Source organism: Mycteria americana, chromosome 14, assembly GCF_035582795.1.
Source record: "Mycteria americana isolate JAX WOST 10 ecotype Jacksonville Zoo and Gardens chromosome 14, USCA_MyAme_1.0, whole genome shotgun sequence".
In the NCBI taxonomy this organism is placed as follows: domain Eukaryota; kingdom Metazoa; phylum Chordata; class Aves; order Ciconiiformes; family Ciconiidae; genus Mycteria; species Mycteria americana.
Window position 1 is genome coordinate 17,704,740 of NC_134378.1, and position 20,594 is coordinate 17,725,333.

The 20,594-nt window shown below is 48.9% G+C and overlaps 2 protein-coding genes across 3 annotated transcripts; one reads left to right on the plus strand and one right to left on the minus strand.

The window, feature by feature from the left end:
* Window positions 1–810: 810 nt before the first annotated feature.
* Window positions 811–15,230, minus strand: PLAGL2 (PLAG1 like zinc finger 2). 2 transcript variants are annotated; one of them, XM_075517147.1, is made up of 4 exons: window positions 15,131–15,230; window positions 12,005–12,114; window positions 10,102–10,497; window positions 811–9,169 (listed from the first exon to the last, which is right to left on the minus strand). In XM_075517147.1, exons 3-4 carry the CDS (start codon window positions 10,362–10,364, stop codon window positions 7,948–7,950), a joined length of 1,485 nt encoding a protein of 494 aa, XP_075373262.1. In that variant the 5' UTR covers window positions 10,365–10,497; window positions 12,005–12,114; window positions 15,131–15,230; the 3' UTR covers window positions 811–7,947. The 2 variants fall into 2 exon arrangements, with proteins under 2 accessions (XP_075373262.1, XP_075373263.1); XM_075517148.1 differs by lacking the exons at window positions 12,005–12,114; window positions 15,131–15,230 and adding an exon at window positions 11,678–11,985.
* POFUT1 (protein O-fucosyltransferase 1) lies at window positions 15,216–20,382 on the plus strand. Its single transcript, XM_075517150.1, has 7 exons — window positions 15,216–15,446; window positions 15,530–15,651; window positions 15,809–15,991; window positions 16,567–16,679; window positions 17,369–17,561; window positions 17,829–18,071; window positions 18,505–20,382. Exons 1-7 carry the CDS (start codon window positions 15,290–15,292, stop codon window positions 18,691–18,693), a joined length of 1,200 nt encoding a protein of 399 aa, XP_075373265.1. The 5' UTR covers window positions 15,216–15,289; the 3' UTR covers window positions 18,694–20,382.
* Window positions 20,383–20,594: the final 212 nt, after the last annotated feature.

Here is a 20,594-nt window from a genome sequence, read left to right on the forward strand (position 1 = left end):
TTACAGGGGTGCCAGTGTTAGCGGTTGCTGAATGTATGTGACCCCGATCAGCCGAGACCAGAGCAGGCAAACACCTTAAAACTCAGAAATCATCAGAATAGTCCCTTCTTCCCGTGAAAAGGGCAAAGGAAGGCTTCAGCTCCACCAACAGGACAATCTGTGCTGAACTTGGTTTTCATTTTTAGGCAGACAGAGAAGCGGTGCTGCCGTAGTCACGTCCTGTCGTAGCCGCCTGCTCTGGGGGAAAGCAGTGCTGAGGAAACGGCACGTATTACCAGTGGCTGCATTAATGAAAACTAGATTGTACCTAGAAAAGTACCCGAACACAGAAAATGGTTGTCAGCTTTTAAACAGTGTTCTGAAGAGAGATTCCCGAGAGGGCAGGATGCTCTTCGCCCTTTTTTTGGTGTCAGCAGATGGTTGTTGCTTAAGCTGGAAGGTTTGGTTCTGGTTCTGCTGCCTTTGTGCAAGGCGCAGTCCTGGGGAGCTGAGCGTGTCAGGGTTATTTGGAAGGGGGAGTGGGCTGGACTTGTCTGCAATGCTGCCACGCGGGCTGGTAATTTCAGTGAAACCAGGTGACCAGAACTTTCTGTCTAACGAACATTGTTCTCTTTGACAGGAGATAATGGTATCGGCTGTCGCTGCATCCCAGCAGCGTGCCGTGTCCTTTTTTGGGTCTAAACGTCTGTGTGGATTCATGTAGGGAACTAGGTCTTTGACTTGCCTTATGAGTCTGTCTTGTCTTAAACAAACCAAAAACCCCATTCCCCTCCAAGACGACACCCAGGGCAGATAATTCAAATGCTTTTAATAAACAACTTCATTATAAAAAATGCTTTCAATTTGAACTTCATTTTGCAAGACAAGGAAAGAGCTAATTTTAGTGATGAACTGTACATTTCCTAATGGCACTTAATATTTTTACAATTTAAAAACCTTGTTTACAGCCCCCAAAATACTCCATTAAAAGAGGTTATTCACTGTGTGTAAAAGTGCTAGAAAGTTTGTTTTTAGAAAAACAGTTGAGCTTTAACAATGGGAAGCTTCTGGCTGGGAAGCTGTAGCTGCAGGAAGGGGGGTCAGGCACTGCGCCTGTTGAAATCCAGCACAAGAAGAGACTGTGTGAACTGCAGCCCCAGGGAGAGACGCTGCATCCCTCCCATCGGCTCCCAGGCTGAAAACGCCCAAACCTTTTGCCTTACAATGGGACGTTTGCTGGCTCCGGATCAAACGCTGCCCCCCGGTCAGCCGCTCGTGCAGGGGCAGCCCTGCCCAGGCGAGGGTTCTCAGCGCGACTCTTGGCTGCAAAGGCCGCTCAGTAGCTTTTCCTCCAGCAGCAGTTTCGGAGCCTGACTGCTCCCAGGGGGGAGTCTTCGTGGCTTCCACAGGTTCCCTCTGCCGTCCCTCTCGCGACCACCCAGTTGTCAGACCACCTCAAAGGCAGATATCTCTCATTTTTTTTGTTCAATATCCTCATTTAAGGAAAATACTGGTACAAATGTTACAAAACAACCTTTCTAAAAATAGTTTCTAGATATTAGGGATCACTAGAGGGGGAAAACCCAACAACAGTCAAGGCTGAGGCACTCAGTAGGCAAGAAGTCATAAACTCAAGACGGGCGCCTAGCAGAAGTTACGGAATCTGCCCGTTCCCAATGCCAGCTCTCCGCTCGGATGCGCAGGCTTGTGCACCACCTTCAGTCGCATCGTGAAGCAGGGCGTGCTGGTGAGTTCCCTAAGCAGAAGCTTATGTCACCTTCAAGTGCAAGACACTGAACTGCAGAGGAACACGGGCTGCCGGGGCAGATGCTGCTACGTGAGCTGTTCACCTGGCTGCTAAACCAGCCAGGACCCATGTGCTGAGCGACAGATGCTGTAGCTCTTCCTGTCCTGCAGGCTTCACACAGAGCTGTCCCTTATCGTCTCAGTACATTCTGCGTTAGAGCTGGTTGTCCACTTGCATAGTAGTTTCAAAGAAGGACATGGTATGTGAAATAGATGGTGAGAATGACGGTGAAGAGAGCCATTAAAATGAGGGACGGTTGTTTTTTAACAAGACACTTTCATGTTGAGGATTACTCCCCAACTGACAATGAAGAGCTGACCTATTTAATAGTAATAAAAAAAAAATTGTTCCAAATTCCCTATTCTTTATCTTCTGCAATGCCTTTACCTTTCCCTGTCACTGTGATCTCCCAATACAGAGAAGCTCCCTCCATGTCATGGACATTCTAGGCACCGGTGGGAAGGACTACCGCAGACCTAGCTTCAACTACGAGCACACAGTGAGGAAGATGCTTCAGTCTCTTCCTGCAAGCCTCCCTGTGCACATAAGAAATAAAATGTACTTTTGCTAGGAAAGCAAAGCTTTGTAGATTTGTGAGGAGCAGAATATGGTCTGTTTTCTGGGTATTGTTTTCTGATCACCAGTTCAATTTTTGCTTGACCTGTTTCTGTGGCGGTCTAAAGCATTTGGTGGCGAACGGTCTGTGTAACCGTGTGGAGATGGCTCTGGGTGCAGATCACACAGGAGCCTGCTGAGGAGGTGCTCTGGGAGAAACCTCCTCACGTGGAGCTACAGAATGCCTGAAACCTGTGGAAGGATTCCTAAAGGATCCTGGTTATTCACCAGGATGAAGTGAGTACATCCCGGGGTGGGGAGAACTGCCTGGGGGTGAGCCTGATGCGAGCGTGCATTGATTGTGCGGCAGGGACAGCAGAACCTGAGAGGAGGCTACTGGCACCGGAGACGTGGCGGTGGTAGGGGGGACAGGTGAGGAACGGGAAATAGCGGTCCCGTAAGGAAGCTGTGTCGGTAGTAATGGCATGTTTCCCTGGGCAGCTCCCAGCTGCTTTGCACGGGAGGCTCGGAATTGCTGCAGCCTGTTGGGCACAGAAAGGGTGAGAGGGGCCGGTGATGCGAGTGAAAACAGTCGGGGTTTCCCCGAGTCCTGGTCCAGCAGACCAGGCTAAACCAAACTGCCTTCTCCTACCACGCGGGTGTCGGGCAGGATTGTATTCAGAGCTTCAGATGGCAATTCCTATCTCTGAGAATTGGGAAGAAATAAGAAATGTTATGAAAAATAAGCAAATTTTGGATAAAGATGGAAACCCGTAAAGTTTTAATGAAGTGGTTCTGTTCGAGCCATTCAGCCATTTCACTCTTCGGTGGCAGAATATCTACAGGGCTTGGGCAGGCAATTAACTAAAAATAAGCACCCGAGGGAGAATTCAGTGAGCCTGAGTAACCAGGATTAGCGAGGATAAGCAAGAAGGTAGGGTGATGGGGAGAGCATCTTTGAAGATTTCTTTGTAAAAAATTTTAATTGCAGGCAGTAGAAAATGCCTCTGCAGGGTTATTCTTTCCAGATAGCAAAGGTGATGCAATGGTAGAGAAAGGAAATGGGGATTTTTCAGTGAACTGCAGGAAATCTTCCAAGCAGCTGCTATTCACCTGTCAGCAAGGAAGGAATTAAAGAACAAAGAGCTGAGCTCCCAACAAAAGTACTGAAATCATCAATCTACCGGAGGGAAAAAAGGGATTCCCATTGAAGTGACAACATTTTTCAACACTGAGGCTAAAGAGCAGGCACTATTGTGAGACAGCTGAACAGGGTCTGTCAAAACGCTGTACGTGGATATTCTGTCAAGTGAAATGCAGTGGAAGCAAATGCAAGTTAACATGTTGTTCCTTCATACAAATGGATTTTGAGCGAGCTGTAATCCCATGGGGAAAAAGATCTTCAGACTTTCACACAGCTCTAGAAATTTGAGCCTGGGAAGGACTGGCTAGGTGAGTTAACCCTCTGCTGCCATGGAAATGGCTTATGTATTTTCTAACGAGCGAGCTGGAATCGTTCTTATTTCTAGTGGGACGTTATGTCCTTGCTCTTTTGAGAACCTAGGGTCTGATTGATAATCGCTGGCATGTTCGTGTCCTGTCCTTTCACAGACTTGCGCTCTGTGATTTTATATCCTAGTTGTCTGCACTGTTCCTATTGGTCTTGAACCCTCCCCAAGTCAGCCACACTTTAAAACATTTCTTTACTTAACTAAACCCTTCTGACCAATTATTTGCTGTAGTTGCTCCTCTTGGGCTCAATCTGATGCCACCTTTCCGATACAGATGTGCCTGGAATAAAGATGTCCTAACGGGCTGGTTCACAGGGCTCTCCCACTGAAGAAGTCCTTCATTTAGCACCTAAAATGCTCTACATCTTTAGTGGCTGCCTTGTACTCTGTTTCTGGGGTAAGAGCATGAGACTTCTACTGGCATAATGGCATTACAGGTGAGTTTCATCAGTTCTGACTGGTTCATCCTCTGAGTTATCTCGCTCTCATACAGCTGGTTCTTACTCTCTCAAATCTCAGTGCTTCTCTGCTCGGTGTAAAGCCCAGCCTAGCTTGCCGTCTCCTGTATTCACTGAGCCTCTTTGAAAATACTGCTTTAAAAACTCCTCTCTTCCATCAAAAGCATTTTGTGCTTCCCAAGATGGTTTAATGTGTATTTGTCCTGGCTGACTGGCAGCTGTCTCCTATACCCGGAGCCCCTAACTCATGGTCCTTGGTGATCGGCCAAAGAATGCCTGTACATAACCGCAATGCTTGCTCCTGCGTCCAGAGATGCTATGGGTCTGTTTCATATTCACCATCCTTCCCTGCAGCCTCCCTTTCCCTACGTTAATAATGATCTTAGGAGAGAAAGTAGCATGTTGACTTAAATATCCCTAAACCTTGATTTCAAACAAAAAGCCTTTCTGGGATGAAACTGTTTTTTTTTTTTTTTTTTTTATGTCACCTAACTAGCATAATGGCCGCCATTCCCTCATGCACAGACGTCCTGCACACAAACAGAACAGTTTTCCAGGCTGTGCTGCAGCTATCATCCTCCCAGTGTGGCCAGTTCACCATTGCATTTTACCTACAGCTGCATTAGCAGGAGCTTGTCTAAGCTGACTTCTACTGATTTTTGTAGCGGCTCGGTACATGCTCCCTAATGAACTTAGATTCCCAAGTGGTGTAGCTTGGATGCTCAAAGTTTTTTCTCAGGGGCAGGTAGAGGTTGTTTGCTAACTAGCTTCAGGAAGTAAGTTGTTTTGTGAATTGTGTACTTGGTATTTCAAATGGAAGTAGCCTCATTAGTTTTAGACTGACAAAATACTTGCAGGTTATACGCTCTGTTGTGGAACGGGAACTTCGAATCCATTTCCCAGTGCAAATACCTGGTATTAGCTCCAGCGTGCCGTCTCTGGACACGCTCCCTTTGCTGGTTTAAACTTTCCTTTCACTGACAAATGTTATTGCAATTCTGCTTGTTAGAATAGCTGCGGAAAGCAAATCACACGTGCAAATAATAGCAAAATGAATTCCATTTATTCTTTGACAGACTACTGGTAGGAAAAAGATGCCTGGCTCTAAGTTTAGCTACCACTGCTAAAGGAATTCCAGTGATGACATCTGTTCAGAGTACAATGCAGGCAAAAAGCAAGAAAGCCCAATGTTCTGAAACAGAAGGAGGTGTATGATGGCATTGCATAAATCTGATAATCCTCACTTGCCGTGAGTGATCAGTTCTGACTATTTATTTCTTAAAAAAAAAAAAAAAATCCTCTCAACTGAGGACAGGGATAAGGCTTGCATATCATTGATAACAGTGTGAAACTTTAATTTGCAAAGAGAAAAGCAACAGAAGACAGGCCTGAGGTATTCAGTGACGGTAAACAGAAGACTAGCTGAAATGCCCTATTTACCTTTTCTATGTTAGAGAACAAGAAGGCACTCGTTGAACGTCAAAAGGCAACATTTTACAGTGGAGAAAAGGAAGTACTGCATTTAACTCGGGGAGATCATGGCCACAGGATATTGCTGAGGTAAATAAATCTTATATTACATTTTGATACAAAAGTATTATTTGCAGCATTGCTGGCTAACCTAAAACAACTGATCTATGTTTTGGAGACTCAATGGATCACTAAACAGTCATTCTGGAAAGAATTACTAAACTAAATTAAAAATAAAATTCTTGAGCAAAACGGAAGGGGGACAAGCCTATGAACAAACGAGGCGCGGCTAATGTCACGCTGTGGGATCAATGGCTCAGCAGAAGGTAGTATGCATTGACTGAAATGGAGGTACTCTGGGGAGATGAGGGAGGACAGCATCTGGCTTCACTGAGGAGCTGAGATAACAGAGTAGAGGTAGATTTTGCATTTTCTAGATTTATGGAGAATAATATGGACAGATTTCCTGGTTTATATTGGCCTACAATGGTTCCTCCATGCTGAGGTGTGAAGATCTGCCTGTCTATATTCATAAACATGCACCAACGTATAGTGAGATCGACCTCCGTGTTACCACCTGCAGTTCAAGTGCCCAGGAAAACGAGAGCAGGAGATGATTCAGATGCTAAATGACATCAGCAGCCGGCTGCTGCTTCACAGGGTAACCCTTCTGCCCTCAGTAGGTAGACAGGCCATGGAAGAATTTAAGAGGTGAGGCAGGGAGCAGGGGAAGCAGGACTTGAACTTCAGGAGACAAGGCTCAAGAAGGAGAGAACGAAAAGGCCAGTGGAACCAAATCCTAAGTGAAAGGGTGACTGCAGGCCCACACCCTCAGCATTTGTTAGAACTATTAGTGTTGGGGAAAACGCTTCAAATACACTGATAGAGAGTACATGAAGCTGGGACCAATTTTTCCTCCCGATTCCTGGATGTTATCACCCTAGGACAGAGGTAAAAGTACATCTCTTGAGACTGCTTCACGCATAAGCCAAAAGGGTACTGACCTCACTGAACTGCTGTGGTAAAAAAATCTAGAAACTCATACTCTGTTCCTCAACTGAAGGGAACCTACGGAGCGGGGGCCTGCAGCCTGATCTCATCCACGCCCGGTACGACAGTACTCGATGCTGCTGGCCCCGAGCTCCTAACCCAGCTTTTTCACATGCTTTGGTTTCCAGAACAGATGCACGATCTGTTTGCCTGTGGAAGATATTTAAAAGGGCTCTATCCATACACCACAAAAACAAGCTAAGTTGCGAGAGCTGCTCCATCCCCTTGACATGTGGATAGCCAGAGAGAAAACGCGGGAAGCTGCTGCCTACAGTGGCAGAGGCTGAAGTGGTCCAAAAAGCAGTGTATTTCCCCATGGGGGAAGAACATGATAAGTGAAGAGAAATCAGTGCAACCTGACTTCGTTGTGTAAACACTGTTCTAGCTACACCAGATACAAACCCAGTGTATTCTGGTGCCTCCTATTTTTGTAATGGCGGAAACAGATTTGTGTTGTGTAAACAATGTTCACTGTAATGATTTTAACCTAACGGCTCTGCAAAGAAGAATGAGGTGATGTCTCTGAATTCACTATGTAAACGGTCTTGTTGCTTAACACTGATGTGGAGTAAGCTGTATTCGGTGGGGTAAGCTGTATTAGGTGATGGGATGAGAGGTAGTGGGGAAGGACAGCCTCTTCCCCGTTGGCTTCATACAAAGCAGGTATCCTGACTTCTCCTCCTTCTCCATGTGGAGGTGTTGGCTGTTTTGCCAGAATTGCAGTGTGATAACATGAAATGGAAGCTGAACTCTTCAAAAGTTTAGCCCAAGATGAAAGAGTCTCAACTCCTTCTCAGGGACAGTCCCTTCCCAAAGAGGAACATAGCTCCAGGATCTCAGGGAAGGTCAGTGCTAAGCGCGGCTCCTGATTCACAGATTAAAAATTAGATAAAATATATCCAGTCTATTAGCTGAAATCTTTTCGCTGTACAGGACTAGGACTTGCACGGGGATATCTGCTGTTCCAGTCTACAAGTGCTCCCTCGAGATCAGAAACCTCCTGTCTGAAACAGCCTTGCAAAGCTTTCACACCCCAAAGGGAAGTAAGAGTTGTGCGTTTTTAAGGCTCTCCACAAAAGGGTGACTGAAAGGTCTGTTCTCCAGTGCTATTTTCAGCTTATTGGAATGCCTGGTGGAAACGTGGCAGCGTGGTTGTGCTCAAGCTGGAGGTGAAGACAGGGGGCAATGAATGAAGGGGCCCAAAGTTCAGCGAGGCCCCAGCTCCAGGAGATTCTTGAGGTTGATGTTGCAAAGTGGTAAGCAGTGGCTGTGTCTCCCCCTGCGAGTAGCCCATGACCAATCCCCCTGATGATACAGGTGGATTGCAAGCAGGAAGATTTAGGGGGAGGAAGCCAAGAAGATGAGAAAAGTCCATGTTAGCAGCACAGAGAGCCTCTGAAAGGTTAGCAGGGCTCTTGGAAAGCAAAGCCTCATCCAGGGGGGGTGGCTGAGGCGAAGAGGACTGAGGCTCACCAGATGAGAGAGACAGGCTGCCAGGGAAGTCTGACAAAAAGCTGTCCACCTCTACTTTGGGTAGTTTCTCAGGCAAATATGAGGTAGATCCAAGCTGATACTTTGGAGGAGGTTGCGGTGGGGAGGAGATGGGAGAAGAAGACTCCAGAGGATAGCTCATTCCCATTGGAAGAGAATTAGGAACCAAAGAATGGGGCATCCCTGAGCTTGGCATGGTTTGGAGATGCGTGCTGTACATGCCCACAGGCAACATGCCAGGGAAGCTCTTACCACCTATCATGTCTCTGGATGCCATACACAGGACGGGACTCAGCTCTTCTTTCACTGCGACAGATGAGCTGCAGCTTAGGAGACCCAGCATGTCAACTGGCTCTGTCTTAATCTTCAGCAGTTCCTGGGAGTGGCTTTTCTTCATGTGCCGGGTCAGATGATCTTTCCGCCCAAACCTCTGAGCACAGTACTGGCACAAGAAGTCCTTCCGCCCCGTGTGCACTACCAAGTGTCTCCGCACATCTTTCCGGGTGTAGAAACGCCTATCACAGTGGTCACACGGGTGCTTCTTTTCCTTCGCTCCACCAGAAGCCCGCCTAGAATGAGCTTTGAGGTGCTCCAGCAGGACTTGGGTACTTTCAAACGTCTGGAGGCATACCTTGCAGCTGAGATCACCGCTGGCAGCTGCGTGCATGGCCAGATGTCGCCTGAAGCCGAGTTTCGTGTTGTAGTTCTTGCCACACTCGGGACAGTGGAGGGCCTCCTTGTTGGGATCGTGGGTCTGCAGGTGGTTGCGAAGGTGATCTTTCCGGTGAAACATCTTCTCGCAGTACATACACTGATGAGGCTTCTGAGCAGAGTGCGTGGCCATATGCCTTTTGGGAGAAAAGCAGGAAAGTTTAGACTAGCGTCCAACCCCTAAGAGAACACACGCTACTTTTTCAAAATTTTCCTCGTGTTCTACACTTTATGCCACAAAAATCCCAGACGCCATTTTACTGCCACTAAAGGATGCTGCCCTGACAGCCTGGGCGGCAGGGACTCTCCAGGCACAGAAGCACGACATTTCAAGCAACAGTTACAGAGTCTGTCTCAGCAGTGCCCGTCCACCCCAGAATGCATCACCTCTGCACAGTTATACTTCAGTTGTCTACTCAACTCCTGTTCTCTCTGTTGAGGCTATCAAAGGGGGAAATGACAAAGAGAACCTTGGTAGTTTATGACAAGAAATGCTTGTCTGCTGGTGAGACGGCTTCATTTCATCAGGAGGTATCAGACTGTGCCGATGGCTGTTGATAGCCACTGTGGACTGATTTCACCTTGGTGTCTTACACTCTCAGACACTGTGGTTCATCTAGTTTCAAGTTCCTAGTGATCATGTCATTTAATTATTCTCTGCTATATTTCAGTACATAAATAGGAACTCTACTTCATGCTACAACAATAGCTGCCATAGAAATATTCCCGCAATTAAAGTTAGAGGTAGGGCTTATGAAATGTGAATGCTATTCTTGCTTTTCATTTTGATTTTTAATCTGTGAACTTCACTTTCTGCTTCAATTTCCTCCTTAGTAAAATAGAAAACAGCTTGAGCTCAGGATAAAGTATTATCTGAGGTTCTCTGGAAGGTGCTTAAAGAGATGCCAAGTATGGTAACGTCTGGGACTCAACTGCTTTGCAAGGTAACAAGGGCATTCCCCCTCCTCCACCTTCTCAGAAATTCAAGCAAAAAAACACGATGGAGGGGTTTTCCCCTCTCTTCTGGTAGGGGAGCACTGTTCGGCAGAGGCACTCAGCAGTTACCTACCTATATAGCTTGTACTTAGAAGCAAAGGCTTTGCCACAGTGCAGCTGAGGGCAGTTGTACGGTCTCTGCTCAGTATGAGAAAGTGTGTGAGTTCTCAGCTTGTCCACATTAGTGAAGGAGGTCTCCGATATTTCACATTGGCATTTTCCCTGACTTTCGGTCTCTTCACCTCTTGGTCTGGGGACTAATTTCCAGCCTGTCTCTTCCTCCTCCTGCTTTGCATCTTGAATCCAGTTGGGAACACTGGGAAAAAATGCCGTCATGGCAGGTCTAGTAGAACATGGCCATGTCAAGCAGAACTTGAGCCTGCAGGCGTCTTGCCGTGGTGCTGTCCTGGTGCAGTTTTCAGTTGGAACCCTCTGTGACCAAACTGCTTTAATAGCAAAACATCTTCATCTGAAATCACAGAAGGGTTGGTGTTAAGACACTGCGTCTTTCACCCATGCACACAAACACGTGTGAGCATTCAACAGGCATTATAAACATGTGAAGATGCATGTTCACAGACATGGGAAACTCCCATCTCCAGAACGTGTTTCGTTCTTTTCTCCCTTAATCCCTGTTACCAGAATAAAGTGATGTTAAACTTTTTCTGAATTACATTTTTGCAACTATGAAGAGCCAGTGTTACCTGTTACATGCATTTTCTCCTGAAATATTGTAGATAGGTGTCTCTTTGTAGCTCTAAATACCTCATCTTTCACCGTGTTTTGTAGATCGCTTCTCATCCCCTTTTTTCATGTTCTTCATAGTCTATTCTCACTTGCTCTTGATCTGTCCTTATCTTAGAATCTTAGAATTCCCTTCTAGAGCTTCTCAGAGAAACTAAGGTTCTCTTGTATTTTTTTTCCATCCACTCTGCTACCAACCTGGTGCACTAGTAAGACCATCTCCTAGCAAACCAATCTGAATTACCACACACAGGTCAACAGGGATGGGGAAGAAAACTTGCAACAACACACTTTTTTCAGGAAGGCAACAGATGCTGCTTCTCTTCAGGGTGTGATTAGTCATTGTATTTTCACTTTTCTAACGTGGGGCAGATTCTGCCTCTCTGGATTAGCAAGGTCTCTACAGTAATGAGCAATTTTTAATTTTTTTTTCTTTCATACTCTCATCCATTGAACATGGAAGCTCAAACTGCTTCCTGTTCCACAAAATATACCTCCTGTATGCTCTGCTGGCTTTCATGCTGATGAAAATCTACATTAATCTCTCTTAGCAGGTTGTTCTTGAGTTGCGTTTGTCTTGTTGGTAAAGTACTGCATTTTTACATGGTTCTACCAACATCTAAACTGGTAAACAGTTAGCTGAAATAAAAACCTCCAAAAAGATCTCTTTCACAGAATTTAGCTGCCTGAGAAACTCTTCTTAAAATAGCATCAAACCCTCAAGCTCTTTCTCACTCCATGATTGCTTCAGAGGGAGGAACTTCCTGCCTGCACATCAACACGAGTGCCAGTTGTGGGCAGGATGTGCAACTACGAGGGAACTAACCAACCCCCATTAAGAAAGTGCACCACTGAACGTTATGAATAGCTGAAATAACAATAACTGTAACTACACCATCACTCACAATGCCATGAATGGTTCCCTCGGGATGGAAAACACCGGGAAATGGGATGACTCCAAGAAAACGTGTCACTATGAGGTTTGGAAATGTCCATTAAGAACAGAATTCAGTTTTGTGTGGGCTAAAGCTACTCAGGCAGAGCAGAACGATAAAGGACTAGAAGTGCTGAGGTGCCACTTTGGTACAACCCAGTGTGATGTGACGGCTGCTCCTACCCCTCAGGGTGCAGAAGTCCTGCGGTTCAGAGCAGTCTTCCTTTGTAGGTGTCTAAGACCGTGAACATTTCACCTCTGTATGAGATGTGTGCCGGAAAAGAGAAACGTTCTCTACCTCCTGCTTCAGAGCTGTGCACACGTTCTGGGAGCCTCTGCCACTTTCGCCAGGTAGTTGCTTCTTTCCCTCTGAACAGGCTCAGCCATCTGTGCCAGTTTCAAAGCTACCTGAAAGAAGACAGAGTTTGAATTTTGCTGTCTTTAATAGTAAGGCGCATAAACTATCTATCGCCTTCAGAGCAGAAACCCAAACCCAAATGAGTTAAGACACGATAATTTCTGTAATTGATTATTGTAAAATTTCATCAACCTTCCTTTAAAATTTTAAGGTTCTAGCAAGAAAAAGGACTCTACCTATTTGGGTCTGTTTCTAAGTCTAAATGCATGTGGTAGGACACTCTGACAGCTGTGGAACAAGAAATTAAAAACAAGATGAGGGTCTGGCATAGTATCAGTGAAACACAGTAGCAGTGGAAGGTCAACATGGCTCATGCTTGGCTACACAACTCTCTGCATGATCTCTATGTTTACATTTTTTAAAACTCCATTAGTTTCCTTCATAACATTTCCCCAAAGAACGTTTCCAACATGCTCCCTGTTCACTATAACTCTGCAGCCACCAGGGAGAAACAGTCACAGCTGGCTGGAAACACTGCACCTACACTTGTTCAGAGAACATCTTGTACGTCACAGCCTTCGTACCAGCACTGGGAAACCTGATGATCTTGGAAAGTTTTGTACTAGTGCTGGAAAAACACGTCGAGCCTATGCAGCTCCCAAAATCTCAGATAAGTCGGTTACAGAAAACCCCCATCACCAGATGAAGCTTCCTCTGCTTCAGTTCTACAGAGGTTAAGAGGTTGGCAGGGTGAACAAAGAGCTGGAAAAAAATGCGACCCCCCTGAGAGCTGGATTCCCACTGGCTGCCAACTTATATGAAATATTTCATTACTACAGTCATCAGTTTGTGCAAATTCAAGCTAGAAGAGCTCATATAAGCTGATGGATTGTATGCTATGTGTGAGACTCCAGCCACTTGTCGTTGCACAGAAAACAATGAGGTATGGCTGAGCTGGTACATAGTACAAAAAAGCTCTCGGGCTTCACAGAAAGTCCCTGGGATAGAGTCCGCCACCTGCTTTGACAATTTGTCCCACTGTTTAATCCTTCCCAAAGTATGGTTCAATGATACAGCATTTCTGCAGTTTCTGCCCCTCGAAGTCACTCCTGTGACACAGAGCACCGTTCCTTGGCTGTGCAGGAAAACCTTGTGATCTAGGCTGGGAACCAGACAGGGGAACTGCCCAGGTTAAAAATAATCAGGAAAAAATAAAAAGGAGCCTGGATGAGTTCTCTGACCAGACTGACAAAGCTGTGCTGACCTGGCTGGAGTGGGCATGCAGCAGCTGTGGGAGGCAGGGACACGGGCCCTGGCAGGCTGCCTGACCAGGTGGAGCTGCCCTTTCTCTTTTCTAAAGGGCATCTCTTGTGTCTGATTTGTATTTATCCGTCCTGGGCTTCTACCTGCTGAGTCCTGCTGTGCCTCTGCTAAGGAGCTGCTCCAGTACTGTCACTTTTCTTTCTGCAGGGACAGAGAAGTTGGCCTAGGGACTCCTGCGTCCCCAGTCCCCACCACCCGCTTCTGCACTGCACTGGCCTGGCTGTTTTACAGCTGGTGTGGCTGAAAGAACTTACCCAGCTGAAAAGTAACAACTTTTTAAATTTTTCCTCCCCCAGCCAGACCAGTCCCCCACTCAGGTTTCCTACGCTATTTCAAGTTGTTAAAGCTTAAACTTGCTCGAGCGGAAGGTACCAGCTATGTGGCAGAAAGCAGAGGCCAGAATCCACGGTGGGCACTCGGCCTCAGCCCGGTGTCGTGCCTCAAACCCAGCTTCTGCAGCGATCCCAGCTACAGCATCAGGCCTGGCACCAGCCCGGCCGGCGCACGGGTGCACTCAGGCACTTATTGACTGTCCTACCCGATGACCAGTAACCGTAACGCCTTAAACTGCTGCAGCAACGTCCCTCAGCGCAGATCTCTCAAAGCCCACACGCAGCGTAACAAAATCACCCCCTACTTTCCTTACAGTGTTCTGATCAAGTCCAGCTCCAACCCCTGACTGCAAGGTACTGCTTCCAGACCTCAGATCACTTTTGTGACTTTTCTACGTCCTCTGCCATTTTCCAGTATTGGGGTTTTTTAATTATAAGGGAGAAAAAAAGTGGATACCAGACCTAGATACAGTACTTTGGTACTGGCCTCGCCAATGCCACATCTGGATGTAAAAATCACGCTCCTACCTCCTCACGCATCTTGCACTGACCCTTTTTTTACAGTGTTTTACAGTCACAAGCACCAACTCACGTGTCATTACAATTCCCTGATTTCCCCTATGAAAACCATTATTTTCTTGCAGTGAGCGACTTTGGCTGTTTCTAGATACATAGGTTTTTACATCCAAACAGGTTCATTTTTCTAGTGGAGCTGCTCGAGCCTCAGTATCAGTTTTCCCCACTTGTTCACTTACAGATTTTGGAAAAACTCTGCGTAAAGTTTGCATCTGCTTTTAAAGCCCAGGGAAAAGCTGCTGCACCTTTCCCATAGGATGTAACCAGACACACCATTCCCATTTCAGATGGGAAAATCATCCTTTTCACCCTCCGCTTCCCTGACATGACAACAGGCGCGATTTTAAAAGCCCAAATCCTTTCCCTGCACCTCCGGGAAAGCCCCAAACGCCAACATGGCTCCGGGATGATTTATTTATACTACAAAAAACCCGCTTTTTTCACCCACTCAGCCCCAAAGTGGCTGCAAAGCCCCCAGGACCCCTCCGGGGCAACTCGTCCCGCCCCCCGGCAGCTCCACCGTTTGCACCGGGAGGGAAACGGGAGCCACCCCTCCCCTCCGGGGAAGGGTCCGTCGATGCGGCCGAGCCGGTGCCAGGGGGAGCACACACGTGCCGCCGCCCCCCGCCCTCCCCCCCCCGTTACCATGGCGCAGCCCTGAGGGGAGGGAGGGGGAGAGGCGGGCCCGGCCTACGCCCCCCCCTCCTCCTCCTCCTCACACGCCCCCCTCTCCCCTGAGGGGACCCCGCCGCCGAGGGGAGGGGGCCGCCATGACGCCGCCCCTCGCCCCCCTTCCTCCGGTGCCGCTCCCCTTCCTCCCCCGCCCCGCACTCACCCCGTTCCCCCGGGCCCCGCCAGGCGCGGCTCCGGCCCAGGCCCCGGCGGCCCCATTGTGCGGGGCATTGTGGGAGTGACGTCGCTCTCCCGCTTCCGCCTCGATGGTGGCCGCTTCCCGCTAGAGAGGCCGTTCCGGCGGGCCCCGGGGCATGCCGGGATGGGGCCGCCTCTCGTCGGCCTCCGCCGAGCCGCCATGGCGGCGCCGCCGGTCGTTGTCCTCCTCCTCCTCTTGCTGCTGGCCGTGATGGCGGCGGGAGGCGGCGCGGAGCCCGCCTGGGACGCGGCCGGTTACCTGCTCTACTGTCCCTGCATGGGTGAGGCCCTCCCGCCGCGGCGGGCCCGGCGCGGAGCCCCCGGCGGAGGCCCCGGCTGAGCCCCGCTCTCGCCCCTCTTGCAGGCCGGTTCGGGAACCAGGCCGAACACTTCCTGGGCGCCCTGGCCTTCGCCCGCGCCCTCAACCGGACCCTGGCCGTGCCGCCGTGGATCGAGTACCGCCACCACCGCCCGCCCTACACCAACGTGAGCCCCCGGGGGCCGGGCGGGGAGGGGAAGCGGGGCGGCGGGCCGGGCGGTGGCCTCTCCCCGTGGGGCGAGGTGCGGGCCCCGGGGGGAGGCTCGGTGCCCCGGGCTCGGTGCCCCGGCGCCCCGTGAGCGAGCCGGTCGCTGTCGCCCCCAGCTGCACGTTCCCTACACGGAGCACTTCAGGCTGGAGCCGCTGCTGCGGTACCACCGCGTCCTCAGCTTGGAGGAGTTCATGGAGAAGCTGGCCCCGGTTCACTGGCCTCCGGGCAAGCGAGTGGCTTACTGCTTCGAAGCGGCGGCTCAGAGAAGCGCTGACAAAAGCACTTGTCCCATGAAGGTGAGTCGCTCCTGCGTCCCCGAGGGCGCAGTTTAATCCGACTGCTCTTCCGAAGGGAACGGCTGAATCGTTCAGGTCGCCATTGATTTGCAAATTTGGGAGTTATCCACCCCGAACCCGCCCGTCTGGCGTCTGGCATTCCTCTTGCCGCGCCTTTGTGCCTGTCTTTGTCAGCCAGCGCTCAGGGTTCAGGAAGATGGTCTGTGTAAGGAGGTTTTATCACTCCAGACTCGACTGTAGGGAGAACAGACCTGTAACAACAAAGCTTATCTCCTACTGGTCGCTGTGGTGCAGTTGTCCAGCTGTTTTTTAAAGCAACCTATTTTAAATACAAGTTTGAGAGCTGTGGTGTTCTTCTTTTAAGGCAGCCTTTGCGTTAGTTCTCGGTTTGCTTTCTGTAATGGCTTTCAATCTCTCCTTCCTGTGAAGCTGATATGTGACAAACGGGCTGCTGTATTCCGTCTGCTTTCTTCCTGTAACAGAAAAACCCCTCAACTTTGCACCCCAAGATCTTGCTAGGTCTGCCTTCGGGGCTCAGCGTGTGCACTGAATGAACACTCATCTTCCCTTTGCAGGATGGAAATCCATTTGGTCCTTTCTGGGATCAGTTCCAAGTGAATTTTGATAAGTCCGAGCTCTTCAAGGGAATCTCCTTCAGTTCCGCGTACAAGGACCATTGGATCCAAAGGTAGTGAGAAGATGGAAAAGCGCTGGCATGCCACTATAGAGTAACACACGGAAACAGTTGTGCTGGTCACTGTGTAAAGCCTTTGCATCTTGGGGAGAGATTGAAGTGGTTAGCTAGCAATATAATTAAAAATCTTGATGCTTTTTCCATTAAATATTCGCTGAGCACCATCTTCCTGTGGGCAGTATTAGGGGTGAGCTCTGTTAGGCTGATTGATTTCTGAGCCAGTAATATTTAGTTATTGTTTAGTTAGTGTTTATTGATTATGTAATTGTTCTTCAAAAAGAATTTGGTTCTCACTTGCTGATCATGAACTGTGTTGTGCTGGTTACCTCATGTTTCAGAGCCGCTTTAGCCGTATCGGTAAGTTTGGGTGACAGAATTGCTCTAGTCTGGGGTGAAAACGTGAGCTCTCATCGTTGTGCGTATGGGATCCTTATCTTTTGTCTCTCAAACAACACTAACTCATTTCTCACCGGGTCTGAGGTAAAACGCAGTACCTAGCTTTGCTTCAGCGTTCTGTTCACGTGGCAGAATGGTTAGGATTCATCTCGGGTAGGTCTGGAGCGATAGATGCTGCCTGTTCCAGGGTGTTCATAGTTCCCATTCTAACCTTCACGGTAGTCTTTCTGCAAGGTGATGCATGCAAGGTTATGTTATGTTTTGGTCTGCTGGGTTTTTTTCTGTAGGTTTTCACCATCTGAGCACCCTGTACTCGCCTTACCTGGAGCTCCGGCCCAGTTTCCAGTCTTAGAGGAGCACCGACCCCTCCAGAAGTATATCGTGTGGTCTGATGAAATGGTGAAGAAAGGAGAAGCCTATATTCATTCTCTGCTGGTCAGGCCCTACGTAGGAATTCATCTGAGGATCGGCTCAGACTGGGTATGGCTCCTGCGTGAGGCTGGCTGCTGCAGCCCGGGCGATTGCCGTAGACTGGTGGCTAACGCTCTGTGGAAGAAGCTGCCCGAAGAGGAGCTGTGCTTCTGGGGCGGCAGCCCGAACCCTGCTGGCATCCAGTGACTCGCTGTGTGTTAGCAGTGCTGTCGGGATTCCTCCTTCAAACAGGCCCTAACGCTGCTGGGGGACGCGGTGGTGTTTTCTCACACTTGCCATTCAAACATGATATTTTCTCTTTTCTTTTTCCAATAGAAAAACGCTTGCAATATGTTAAAGGATGGGACGGCCGGGCCGCACTTCATGGCTTCACCGCAGTGCGTGGGCTACGACCGAAGCTCTGCGGTCCCTCTCACCATGGACATGTGCCTGCCAGACCTCAACGAGATCAAGCGTGCTCTCAAGCTCTGGGTGAAAAAGACAGAAGCTAAATCTGTTTATATCGCTACTGACTCTGAGCCCTACACGACGGAAATACAGGACTTCTTCCAAGGAAAGGTGAGTCTTCCAGAAACCCGTTCTGGCAGGAGTGCTTTAATAAAAACCTTCCTTGGATTCTGGCCCGCTGCTGCCACGGACAGCAGGCAGGCGGTTGTGTAATATGTTATTCACAGACAAATATTGGCAGCTCAAAGTAAATTTTGCTTATAGCAATAAAAATTATACTGTAAAACTCTTCCTTTCCTCGACATTGAAGAGCATTATCCTGCATGGTAGTAAATTTCTGCTTGAAAAAGACCTCAATTAAATTAAACCTAAGTGATTTTAAAAAATGTTCTGACGTTTATCTATTCATAAATGAGTTATAGGGCAACTTAAGACAGACTCCACTCTCTTGTTGTTGTACATTCCTGTTTCTAATATTACGCCGAGGCATTTGGATTGCAATAATAGACGACTGGATTCATTTGCTTTCCTTGTTTCCCTGCAGATCAAGGTTGTTAGCTTGCAGCCCGAAGTGCCTCAGATCGATTTGTACATTCTTGGCCAGTCCGATCACTTTATCGGGAACTGCGTCTCTTCGTTTACTGCCTTTGTGAAAAGAGAGCGCGACGTGCATGGAAGACCCTCTTCGTTTTTTGGCATGGACCACCCACCGAGATTACGGGATGAATTCTGACCAAAAGAGGAACAGGCTCCGTAGTTCTCGGGGCTCCGAGCCTGGTACCTTGCCGAGGCACCGCTCGGTGCCGACAGCGTTCTCCTGCCCGCAGAGCGCGCTGCCAGGCTGCCGCAGACCTGCTTCAGCCCCATGATGCTCCTCACAGTCGCTTCTAGACTGTTCTGTCTGACTTCTCCTGTATTTGCAGTGTGAGGCCAGACAGAAAAGAAATTTTAAACCACATAGTTTATAGGAAACTATAAACTATATATAGTTTTTAAGATGTAGTTTATATAGTTCTCCATTCTCACTATTTGGGCTTTGGCAGCAATCACGATGAAGCAGCTGCTCAGATTTCCTCTTCTCCGTTTTTTGGGGTTTTTTTTTTTTTTTTCCGTTACATTTAAGTTTTACCTGGAGATGTTGTGAAGCTTCTTGTCAAAAACTGACCATAAGTTCTTTTTAAGTGCAAAGTATTGTCAGGAATATCATGCTTCCTGGAAAGGGAGCGCAAGGTAAAGCTCAGGACCGGAAATTAGCTCTGGGTTTTATCGAGTACCGCTGTTGCCTTACTAGACCCACGTCACCTCAGTGCCTGGGTTCTGTTCCCCTGCCAAAGGAGATTTCGTACCTGCTTTGCAGCGCTGCTGGGGGGCACCGTGATCTCTTCAGCGGTGCTAGAGAAGCGCAGCAGGAACAGTTTTAATGTGGCAGCTGCCTCTTCAGCCCCTCTTTGTATGGAACTGGGGAGAAGGCGTTTGTGGGGACGCAGACGGGAGATCTTTTGTAGCCAGTCGAGAGCTGGAGATTTAGGGCTCGTAGCTTTGTAGCTGTTGACGTCAGGTGGAGGCCTGTGGTAGAAAGGAAACTGGGTTTGAGCTAAGACTTTTAAAGTAGCCGTAGTGGGGTTGGTGTACGTCATACCTAGGTCTGTGTTAACCGTTTCTGTTTTCTTGGTTTTGTACTTTGTAAAGTAACCCCTCTGCCAGCAGAACCCTGCTCTGGGGGGCAGCTCCCGGGGGAGAGAACTGGGGAAAGCGTTGGCTGGTGGCGAAACAGCAGCCCCACACCCTTGGTTTGGCCCAGTACAGTTCAGTGCTGGGAACACCGGTAATCCCGATGTGGTGACGCTTGGCTTGACCAATGCCCGTGACTGTTATTTTATTTTTTTGTCCAAAGACTGAGTACAGAACTTACTGTTCCTTTTTTTAAAAATGCCGCTTAGGTGAGTCCGTGGTACCAGGGCTGGCTGCCTCTAGTGCACTCCTGCGGTCTCAGTGCTGCTGTCTCAGCGTTCACTGGGGTTTAACTCTAAATGTCTTTTTGGTGGTGGGTCTTTCCCTCCTTGGAAGTGTTCCTGAGCTCTGAAGGAGTTGGAAGGCTCAAGGGGGTGAGCAAAAGAGGGCTAAATGAGAAGGTACCCCAAGGGTCAGGGGGGCAAGGACTCGGCTCTCGTTTCCTCAGCGCTGGCTTCCAGAAATCCCTGGGGTTTGGTGGTTCCAGGGCCTCTGGCCGCGGCCCGGGGGAGCTGGGCGGCCAGACACCTGCACGCTGCTCGGCGATACTCGGCTCGGTGACCTTGGGTGCTGCAGCGTGAGGGCAGCCTCTCCGGGCAGCGCTGGGAAGACAGTGTACCCAGAGGAAATGTTGTTTTTCTTAAAAAAAAAATGTATTTTTTGTAATAATAAACACTTGATTTTGTATTCACTCGCATTGTACCGAAATTCCTTCCTCCCTTGCTGTGTTCCCGCCTCAGCGTTCCTTCGGCCGGGCGGGCCCGGCTGGGGCCGAGCAGCCGCGCAGCGCTCCCCTGGGGCGGAAACCGGGACGTTCGGGGTTCCGGGTGCGTGCGGGCCGGGGCCGGGGCCGCCGCCAGGCCTCGGGGGGCGGCGGCCCCTTTGTCCCGGCTCCATCCGGGC

Bases quoted from the DNA above. Each gene is read 5' to 3' on its own strand.
- POFUT1 (XM_075517150.1), top strand. From the start codon at position 15,290: ATGGGGCCGCCTCTCGTCGGCCTCCGCCGAGCCGCCATGGCGGCGCCG. The intron at 17,562-17,828 runs GTATGGCTCCTG...TTTTTCCAATAG, and splicing joins TGAGGATCGGCTCAGACTGG to AAAAACGCTTGCAATATGTT. The intron at 18,072-18,504 runs GTGAGTCTTCCA...GTTTCCCTGCAG, and splicing joins AGGACTTCTTCCAAGGAAAG to ATCAAGGTTGTTAGCTTGCA.
- PLAGL2 (XM_075517147.1), bottom strand. From the start codon at position 10,364: ATGACGGCATTTTTTCCCAGTGTTCCCAACTGGATTCAAGATGCAAAG. The intron at 9,170-10,101 runs GTAGGTAACTGC...TTCTCCCAAAAG, and splicing joins TCTAAGTACAAGCTATATAG to GCATATGGCCACGCACTCTG.